Source organism: Phoca vitulina, unplaced genomic scaffold (assembly GCF_004348235.1).
Source record: "Phoca vitulina isolate PV1807 unplaced genomic scaffold, GSC_HSeal_1.0 scaffold59, whole genome shotgun sequence".
Taxonomy (NCBI): domain Eukaryota; kingdom Metazoa; phylum Chordata; class Mammalia; order Carnivora; family Phocidae; genus Phoca; species Phoca vitulina.
The window spans coordinates 5,339,700-5,349,826 of NW_022589762.1; the positions used below are offsets into that span (position 1 = coordinate 5,339,700).

General features: G+C 48.7%; 1 protein-coding gene across 1 annotated transcript; it reads right to left on the reverse strand.

Annotated features, from left to right (window-relative positions):
- Positions 1-767: 767 nt before the first annotated feature.
- FGF23 (fibroblast growth factor 23) lies at positions 768-9,612 on the reverse strand. Its single transcript, XM_032390686.1, has 3 exons — positions 9,310-9,612; positions 3,522-3,625; positions 768-1,679 (listed from the first exon to the last, which is right to left on the reverse strand). The coding sequence occupies exons 1-3, from the start codon at positions 9,503-9,505 to the stop codon at positions 1,242-1,244; spliced, it is 738 nt and encodes a 245-aa protein (XP_032246577.1). The 5' UTR covers positions 9,506-9,612; the 3' UTR covers positions 768-1,241.
- Between the last annotated feature and the right edge of the window lie 515 nt (positions 9,613-10,127).

Here is a 10,127-nt window from a genome sequence, read left to right on the forward strand (position 1 = left end):
CCCCCAGAATTTGCAAGTGGACAAAGACCCAGGCATGTCAGCCGGGAGTGTTTAACTCCCTCCATAGCCAGCGCTGCAGAGCAGTAAGGAGAGCCAACAGCGTTGTCTTTGGGTAACTCCTACACTTTGGTCCCCTGATTACTGGACTTCTTTTCCTTTGAGTCCTTGATGCCACTTCACTTAGACAGAAGGACACAATCTGCCAGTCCACAGAAAACCGAACCCAGAGCAGTCCCATTGTCTCAAGACTCCCTCCCTGTGACGGTTACCCTGAATGCGGTACTACTCAGCCTGGAAGTAGGCTTCATCAAATGCCTCCGAGGGGAATTTGAATTTATTTCCATTTTAAAAATTTATTTCCATTTCCTAGCAGGGGAGATTTTCATGAGCCGATGCCAAAGCTCTTCCTCTGGCCAAATTCACTGAAGCCCAAGACAGGGCCCATAGACAGGGTTATATCATGGACCACTTGGGAACAGGCAGGGTCATTCTTGGCCCTCCAGCTCTGGCTGCATAGAAGGGGAAAGAGCATGGCAAGGGGGGCCCACTCCGTAGGGAGGTTGAATTTTCTAGCTTGGTTTCTTGCCTCAGTTGTCTAAGCATTCCAGTTCCGTTTTGACCAGCCTACTACCAGTCTTTCTGACAGCTCTTCTCCAGAGATGCGCAAGGAAGAGCGAAGCCTTGAGATTAGGACTTTTATCAGTTTGCCCAAGTCAGCTATTAATGCCCTAGTCAAGGTTGCAGACTCAAAAATGCCAACAGGGTCAGGGCAGGTGACACAAACGTAAGGAGCAGTGGAGGCGCTACTGGTATTGGCTCTTCCCTTCACCTTCCAAGCGGTGAACTCGCTAAACCATTGCTTGGTTGTTAATGCTAGACTGATGAAGAAGAGAGGCATAGGGAAGAGAAACTGCCCCGGGTGGTTGGGGGAAGGGTGGTGGTCGTGGTGGGAATCCCTCTCTCCTTAATGAAGGCGAAACTTCTAGTTTATCTTTCTGGGCTTCAAAGTTCGGAAAGGTGGTATAGGTGAGGTGGGGAAGGCGGTGAAAGCGCCATGACTCAGGCCTCAAAGGTACATTCTCGGGGGACCTCGTGGTGGATGGGGAGAAGCCGCTAACTGCCCACTTCACCCCCCCCACCTTCCCTTTCCCTGGACTGCGGAGGGCGCACGTCCCTCCGAAAAGTTCCGAAAAGTTTAGTTTTCGGAAAGACTGCTGGGAAAGGACTCTTTTCTGGTTTCCCTAGATGAACTTGGGGAAGGGGCGGCACCTGTCCACGCCCATCCCCCCGGCGTGCGCGTTCACCCGGCTGCCTCTGAGCACCCCTAACGGGTCGCTGGCCACCACACTGTTGTCCTCGGCGCTCGGGAGCTCCTGGGAGCAGGAGGCTGGGGCGGGGGTCATGCGGGGCCTGGGCTTCAGCACGTTCAGCGGGTCACGCTCCGTGTCCTCGGCGCTGCGCGTGTGCCGCCGCGGCCTGGGGGTGTTGAAGTGGATGAGGGGGATCTCGTTCCTCCGGGACAGGAACTGGGAGTATGGCGGCGGGTTGGTGCCCGGCAGGAAGGCCCTCTTGGCCTGGCCCAGGCTGACGAGGAAGCGGTGCTGCGGGGAGTGGTACACGTCGTAGCCGTTTTCCAGCGTCCGCTGTCGGAACCTGCAGCTCTCCGGGCTGAAGAGGTGCTGAAAGGGAGAGCGGTGGGGTGAGCGCCGGGCTGACCCCCGGCCCCCGTGCCCGACCCCCGACCCCCGCCCGCCCCTCCGAGGTGGGGGTGGGGGTACTGGGCCTGGCTTCGTCTTCCGGGACTCTTTCAGGGGGGCGTCCTTAACATCTCGCTGCTCCCTTCTGCGGGAGTGATCTCTGACCAGTGCTCTCCAAGTCGCCCAAGCAAGGAGCACGGTTGGGACTTGACCCCACAGCCCCCGCGCGCGCCGGTAGCCCCCCGCCGGCCCTGCACGGGGCTGGCTCGGCTCGGCTGGCCACGGCAGGCAGCACTTGTGTGCAGTTTCTGGAGGGACGGCTAACGTCAGGGGAACCCGGTCCTTCCCGCCTCTGCCTTTGGCTGGAAGTTGGCTTGGGTCTGTCTCCTTGCCTGGAGAAAGGAGGGGGGATGGGGTTTGTAGGGTCAGACATAACTGAGGGTGCTCACACTCAGAGATAATATCGTTTGGGATTTAGGGCCGGGAGCTCTGGCAACAGATGACTAGGTTTGAGCCCTCACTCTGCCACTAACTAGTACTGGGTTTTATTGAACACCTGCTAGGACCTTCACATGTTGTTTCAGTTAATCCTCAGACTCCATGGAGTGTTTTTACAGATGAGGACTATCTATATGCCTAAATGTGGTCAATAGAGATTTTAATTTAATGCCTATGTTTGTTCCATGGAGAGTTGTCTACTTGTGGCCAGGTACTGTTGTAGGTGCTGGGACAGGGCAGCAAGCTAAGCAGAAAGTCATTGCTGTCATGGTAGTTCTGGCGGGTCTGTCTGGGGGTAAGAGGCTCCTGAGATGAACAGTCCTACTACTGTACGATCTCAAAATCCTTTGGAATATGCCTGCAACCTGTGGTTTGGGAAATCCTTTGCTTACCAATCTGAATGACGGGCAACCACAGTTGGGGCAGAGATCATTCATGAGAGCTTTATTTTTTTTAGTTTTTTTATAAGATTTTATTTATTTGTTTGTTGGAGAGAGAGAGGGAATGAGCACAAGCAGGGGGAGCGGCAGGCAGAGGGAGAGGGAGAAGCAGACTCCCTGCTGAGCAAGGAGCCTGATGTGGGGCTCGATCCCAGGACTCTGGGATCATGACCTGAGCCAAAGGCAGGCGCTCAACTGACTGAGACACCCAGGAGTCCCCATGAGAGATCTTTAACTGGAGGGAGATCCCGACTTTTTCCAGGTGAGGAAACTGAAGTGGAGAGAAATGAGGGGACCAGCCCAAGGTCAAGAAGGTCTAGTAAAAGAATCAGGAAGACACTAATGGCTTTCATTAGAGGACCTACATACAAGGTGTTGTGTAGGTGTTGTGTAGATGGGTGACCATAGGTGGTCAGACTAGAGGCTAAGAGCCCAGTCCCCCAGAACAAGACTACCTGGGTTCAAACTCCAGCTGTATAAACCTGAGCATCTACTACTTGGATTGACTAAATCACTCCGTGAAAACATCACCAAGCACTGCCAATGGAATCTTTATAAGATTTTATGCTCTGGGGAAGAAATGAATTATCTTTATTTTTTTTTAAATTTTTTATTGTTATGTTAATCACCATACATTACATCATTCATTTTTGATGTAGTGTTCCATGATTCATTGTTTGTGCATAACAGCCAGTGCTCCATGTAGAACGTGCCCTCTTTAATACCCATCACCAGGCTAACCCATCCTCCCCCCCCCCTCCCCTCTAGAACCCTCAGTTTGTTTTTCAGAGTCCATCGTCTCTCATGGTTTGTCTCCCCCTCCGATTTCCCCCCTTCAAGAAATGAATTATCTTTAAATGGTGACCAGCTCAAAAAAGAAACTCACGGATCCAAAGATGTTGCCTCTGAAGTCCATACAGAGGTACCTCCTGCTCATCACACCTGTTATCACCACAAAGCCGGCATCCTCTGATCTGATCATCAGGGCACCTATGGAGAAAATCATCCAGGTCAAAAACTGGCTGCACATCCAATTCCTATGTTTGAGCGCTTCCTGAAAACCCACCCCCATGAAACCTCCCTTGATTGATTTTAAGGGCGCTGATGACTTCACTTCACCCTCCCTTGTACTTACTTCTTCAGCTTCATTTCTTCTGATTCTCCCCTCCAAACAACCCCCCCCCCATCCCATCCCCCATTTGCCTCCTACTTCCTCCTCTTGTCTGTACGGAGCACTCTGAACTCCCAGCATTTTTTCTCCTGTGCTGGACACATGTTTCCCTCTCGGCCTGCACTGTCTTTACTTCCCTGGTTGCCTGGCTAATACCTTTTAATACTTGTGGTGGTCATCATGTTCTCGAAAGCCTTCTGGGCTTATGCAATTCTTAAATCTACACGGAGATGTCCTTCAAGGATCCAGCTTGTGTATAGAGCCTGATGCTCCACCCAGGTATCTGTATGGTAGTCAGTGATCCATCACCCAACACCCATTATGTATCAAGAACACTTTTAGAATTATCTTCTCCTCCCTTCTCTGCTTATCAAAGTCTCTCATCCTTCAAGGCCAGGCTCAGATGTGACTTTCTATGAAGACTTTCCTAATCTCCCTAATCAGAACAAATGCCCTCACCTTTATTACAGAGTGTGTTTCATTCACCTGGCCTAAACTAAGTTTACATTATATAGTGCCTCCCCTAGAGTGAGCTTCTTGGGAGCAGAGGGTTTATTTTTCTGTGTCAAATAGATACCACAGATGCACAGAATTTCTTCTTGGATCTTCATGGCTGCTCTTTGTCCCTTTCTCACTTGGTGGTGTCCCCTCCAGTGCAGTCCCTCATGGTCTTTCTGTGTCCCCACTCAACAACCAATCTCCAACAAGGGCCTAAACCCCACACATACTACTTATACTTTGAATAAGTGATAACTGCCTGCCCTTGTGGGGACTTGCAATTTTACCAACTGCAGTGCATTGCTCCAAGGACTAAAGTCTAAAGCTTTCTGTTTTGTGGCAAGAGTATCATTCAGCAAGAGTTCCAGCCCAAATGCTGTTTAATTATATGACATTTTCTGCTAAAAATCATTTCTTTAAGTCTTTGGAGTCACTTGCATTTGCTTACCACAGAATTTCCATGTGCATCTCCTTTGGCCTCACAACCCCCTGGCAGGTGTTTGAATTTCTGTTCTAGAAATGTAGTATGGAGAGGTTGAAAATGCCCAGTATCTGTGCCCAGGAAGTGGGGGAGCCTCACGGGGTGACTTACACCTAGGTCTCCCCTCTTTACCCTGTGTAGGCTCAACTCAGAGACCTCTGAGGAGAGTAGCAGACAACACCTAGACTCTAGCAGAGCTTCATATGGACTGAAATTGGAATGATGTGGGACAGAGGGAATGAGGGTAGGAGCAAGCCCAGAAAGAAGGGAAAACAAGAAGGCCAAGGAGAAACGTTAATTTGTTTCCAAGTTTAGCTAAGAGTTAGCCTTGAGGGAAGCTTCTGGAAGTGGGGTGGGGTATAGGAGGTGCAGAGGATATTTAAATTGCCCCATAATGAGGTCTGTCTATGGGTCTCAAATATATGGCTAATTCTATGACAAGCCCTGAAAGAAACAAAGGAATGTGTAAAAAATAAGTTTTTGTCCTGATGAATTTTCAGTCTAACTAGAAAAAAATTACACATAGTCCCTGTTTTTGAGTGGTTGTGCTTTAGGTACTTTACAGATTTTAAATTCTCAAACAACTGTGATCTGGCAAATCTTATTAGTATTAACATGGGTAGTAGCAGCATCCCAATTTATGTGCAAAGGGAACTAAGGCAGGATTCAAACGCAGGACAGCGACTCTAACATCCTCTTCCTCCAACCCAGAAATTAACCTCCAATAAAAGTCATCACCCGCCTGAGGAGACAAAATCAAGTGCCAAGATATATGTCGCAACCGGTGAGAACCCCAAGTCATGCTGCCCCTGAGCAGGTCAGGGAAGGGGCACTGAACCAGGAACGAGGGCACTTGGATTCTGGTCCCAGTTATGCGACTTCCTAACTCTGTAGCCTTGGGCAAGTCATTGTTTTAGCCTCAGGTTCCTCAGCTGCGTATAGAGAATGACAGTAGCTGGCCTGCCGACTTTACAGGGTTCCAATCAGAATCGAAAGCAATCATGGTTGGAAAAGTTACCTTTTTCAAAAAGCGTTGAGCAAATGGAAGGCATTAGGTAGCATGTGCTGGCCTGCCGTTTATGACAAGCCCAGACTTTGGCAGCCACGCGGGCCTCATGCTTGGGGTCAGTGTGGGCAGTGTGTGAGCCACGTGTGCTGCTGGGCCCCGGGGCCCATCCCAGGAGCAAACAGCCTGGAGGGGAAGAGCGAGCAGCTGCTACAAATGACGCACAGCCTTGAGTCAAACCAATGGGAGCCAACAAGAAAGTGCAGAAAATGGAAGAGACAGATTGCCTTCCCTTTGCCGGTGCGGAAGGTGTGTTTTCACAGGCAGGCAGGTTCTAGGGCAGAATCTGGCAGAAGGAAGGCACAACACTGGTTTCTGGAGCGACAACCTGTTGCAGCCAGGTGGGCTTAATGGACTGGCCTGTGATCCCGGAAGAAGCATGGGGTTGGGGTCAAGGTGTCCTCTAGGTTACCTCGAGCCAGTGTAGTCCTTTAACCTTTGTTTTTCATAGGTAGTGGAATCATTTACCTCGTTTGGTCCTCTGGAGGATGCAATGAGATAATATTTTTATCCATAATAAAAGCACTTTCTAAATGCTAGTAATTTTACTATTGCCACTTGCCTCCACTCTGCTATAAAAGTGGAAAATTATCAGGGCACCCAGGTGCCTCAGTTGGTTGAGCGTCCAACTCTTGATTTCGGCTGAGGTCATGATCTCAGGATCCTGGGATTCATGCTCAGAGGGGACTCGCTTGAGGATTCTCGCCCTCTCCCTCTTCTTCCACCCCTCCCCCCATGCTCTCTCTGTCTCTCTCTCTCTCAAATAAATAAATCTTAAAAAAAAAAGTAGAAAATTATTGGCTCTGTTCTAGTCTCATGCTGGTAAATGATCAATGAGATGGTAGATGTAAAGTGTTTCGAGCTCCCCAAAAGAAAGATAATATTTTGCAAGATTAAAGAGCCCCAGGATAATTCAGCTTCAAGTAAAGAAAGTGCCAGTGGGGAAAATGGAAGAAGGAAAAATATCAGGATCTTGGACGTGGTATTAACCACGGGTAATAAGCATCTCTTCTGCTGTTTCTATGAAGCAGGGATGGTGGGGAGTGGGAGGGTGGCCTCCTTCATAGTAGGATCGGAGACTGACGTTGGAGAGGCTCTCTGGAAGTGGGGTGGGGTATAGGAGGTGCAGAGGATATCAGTGACGTAAGTCCCAAGGGAGGTTATAGCATCTTACAGGCAGGTAATGTCACAACCGACAACCCAAAGAAGGGTTGGGCACTCAACTATTAATCAAGAACTGACTAAAGCACAATGATCAAATGAACCATATTTCACCAAGAAATGTATAATTAATTAGGAGGGAAAAAACACCACACACCTTCCATCAAGTGTAAGCAAATCCTTCACCAGTCTATGAATTACTTATGCTACTTATCCACATGCCTCGGTGTTTCCTCTTACCTTTTTTACTGAGTTTTGACCTTTGTGTATACATTTATTTGGGTAATACACACAATGACTTATTTTAATAGTATAAAGGGTTATATAAAGTAGGACAAGTAAGTCTCTCCCCCCAACATGGACCCCCCCCCCAGCGTTGCCCTCTGCTGATTTGTGTTAATTTCTAGAGACACAATGCTTAGCTACTGTCTACATCTGACAAAACAAAATCATTTCTAAAAAAAGTCTGAAATCATTTCCCTTCATTTTGCTTCTTCTCAATCATTTTAATTCACTTCCAACTGGTATGAATGCCTTCTCTGCGCCTGATGCTGGTAAATATTTGAGGGAAAAGTTCTACAGCTCAGGCTGCCTGCTTGTAGGCAGAGCATCGCACACAGCTCACCACAGCTGGCCCACACTGTCTCTGTCATGCTCCAGGGGACATGTCTTTGAGGGTTCCTTTCAGTGAAAGTTTCTGTTAAATATCCCTTGAATAAAATGAGCAACACTTTGGACACATCAAGTATATCCAGATTTAGTTCAGATTTTTGCCATTAGACTCTAACCTGGTTTCCAAAATGTCAACTCCTGAATCCTACTAGATCCCTTTTGAGTTCTGGAACCTGCCTGGTACTTGCAGAGAACTTTGGTCCCTCCTCTCGTCTCCTGTCACATCCATTGAGCACTTGGAGAGGCATGCACGGCTGGCTCTGCATGTGCATGTATCTTGCTACAGTTGGGTTTTTTTTTTTAAAGATTTTATTTATTTATTTGACAGAGAGAGACAGCGAAAGAGGGAACAGAAGCAGGGGGAGTGTGAGAGGGAGAAGCAGGCTTCCTGCAGAGCAGGGAGCCCGATGTGGGACTCGATCCCAGGACCCCGGGATCATGAGCTGAGCCGAAGGCAGACGCTTACCAACTAAGCCACCCAGGCGCCACATCTTGCTACAGTTTTAGGGACTTTTGATTCCACACAGCAGGACCACAGAAAATTATCGATTAATTCAGTACAGCAAGGAGGGCAAATCATTATTCCCATAAGAAGTTTCCTTTAATTAAACAGAGACTGTGATTACTCTGTCATTCCTTTCATTTGATCTAGATTGAATCTGCTTGCATGCTTCTGTATCCTCAGTGTAACTGTGACACGTTCTTCTAAAGTCGAAGACCTTGTCTTTTTCAATATTCATCCCCCCTCTCTCCACAGAATCCCCTATGTAGGTGCACATGAAGGGGCCCTCATTTGAATCACAGCTAATTGATCAACTGTGGATTGTGATCCATCTTGTCACAAACCTAATCTTTAAAATCATTCCAGTGGCCTCATGTTGCCAAGGAGTTCCCAACTAGCTCGATCTGCTACTGAGTGGAAATTTCAGCTCCACAGAGAGGAATCACCAACTGATACCAAACTGGTACCTCTGAAGCCCCCAGTAAACATGTTGGATGGATGGATGCATGCATGCATGGATGCATGGATGGTTCATGCACTTGGTCAGACCCATCAAGACAACATACCTGGACAGTTTGTCTTTAGTACATTTTTCCTGAGAAGTTTTATAAGACCTGAATATTAGAAGCTCAGAGTTGGAAAGAGCCCCTGAGTCCATCTATTCCAATCCTTGGTCTGATGCAGGAATCTTCTTTATAACCTCCATTGTTAGCCTTGTCCAAAGTTTATGAGCCGAACTCAGTATCAATGACCTATCTAACTTTTCTCCTCTCCACTTCCTTGCCTTTCGGTTCTGTACATTTTTGGATTCTTTGGCTAGAACAAAGTGAGAGTGGCTGCTATTGTGGGAAGAGGGATTGTAGTTAAGACAAATTATTCATGTTGGGAGAAACAAGTAAATGCTAATTAAGGGAGTGGAAGAATCTTCTCCCTGGGTTTAAACACACACAGGCGCGTGCGTGCACACACACACACACTCACAGACAGATAAGTGGATTCTGGGCAAGAAGTTAGGACGCTGGATTGGCACTCTGGTCTAGCCCAAGGCCTCCCCAGGTCCCTTGGGGGTGGGTGGACAGAGGAGCTCCCCATCCTTCCCAGCCTGAATGAAGCCCCTACTCACTGTAGATGGTCTGATGGGGTGTGCCATCCACATGGCCGTCCTTGTGGATCTGCAGGTGGTAGCTGTTCCTGCCGGTGGCCGTGTACAGGTGGGTCAGGCCACCCCAGCTGGAGCCGAGCAGCGGGGAGGTGTTGGGATAGGCTCTGACTACCCAGCACAGGACAGACACCAGGAGCCCAAGGCGGGTCCCCAACATCGCAGCGCTCTGAATGGCTAGCTGGGCTTGAAACCTGACACTGCCTCCCTGAGCCCCCTGCCTGTGCCTCACAGGCCTTTTTCTCTTCTTTGTGGGTATCTGGCGTGAGGATCCTAGGCTGGATTCCCTCCTTTTTTCCCTCGGACTTTTAAAGGGTAGCCCTGTGACATCAAACAGGAAAAACTCCGCTGTCCACATCCTCTGTGTTGTAACCAGCCCATTGGAAGAGAATGCAGAGCCCTCTGAGGTGCACGGAAGGCACGTCGTTCCAGACACACACACACCCCTCAATTTCAGGCCAGCGCTCCAAAAAGTGAGTGATGTGTGGGCAAAAGTTATCTACGACTCTGGGTTGTCTGATGACCTGTCCCACTTCCACCAGGAAATGTGAAGGCAGCCAGCGGTTCCGAAAAAAAAAAAAAAAAGTCCAGCTCCAGTCATGCAGTCGACAGACTCCTGTGCAATTAATCTCCCATTGAGTCTACTCATTTTGGTTTTCTCTGTCCTTTTAATTCCAATCAGCAACTGTGCATCCGGTGCTTTCTCTGTGCACAGCACCAGGTGGGTGTCTTGAAGGTACAGAAATAATACAGGACACCATCGGGCAGAGGGCACCCTCTGA

Coding starts and splice junctions, on each gene's coding strand:
- FGF23 (XM_032390686.1), bottom strand. CDS start 9,505: ATGTTGGGGACCCGCCTTGGGCTCCTGGTGTCTGTCCTGTGCTGGGTA. Junction 3,626..9,309: donor ACCCCATCAGACCATCTACA/GTGAGTAGGGGC, acceptor TTTTCTCCATAG/GTGCCCTGATGATCAGATCA. Junction 1,680..3,521: donor GAGGCAACATCTTTGGATCC/GTGAGTTTCTTT, acceptor TCTCCCTTTCAG/CACCTCTTCAGCCCGGAGAG.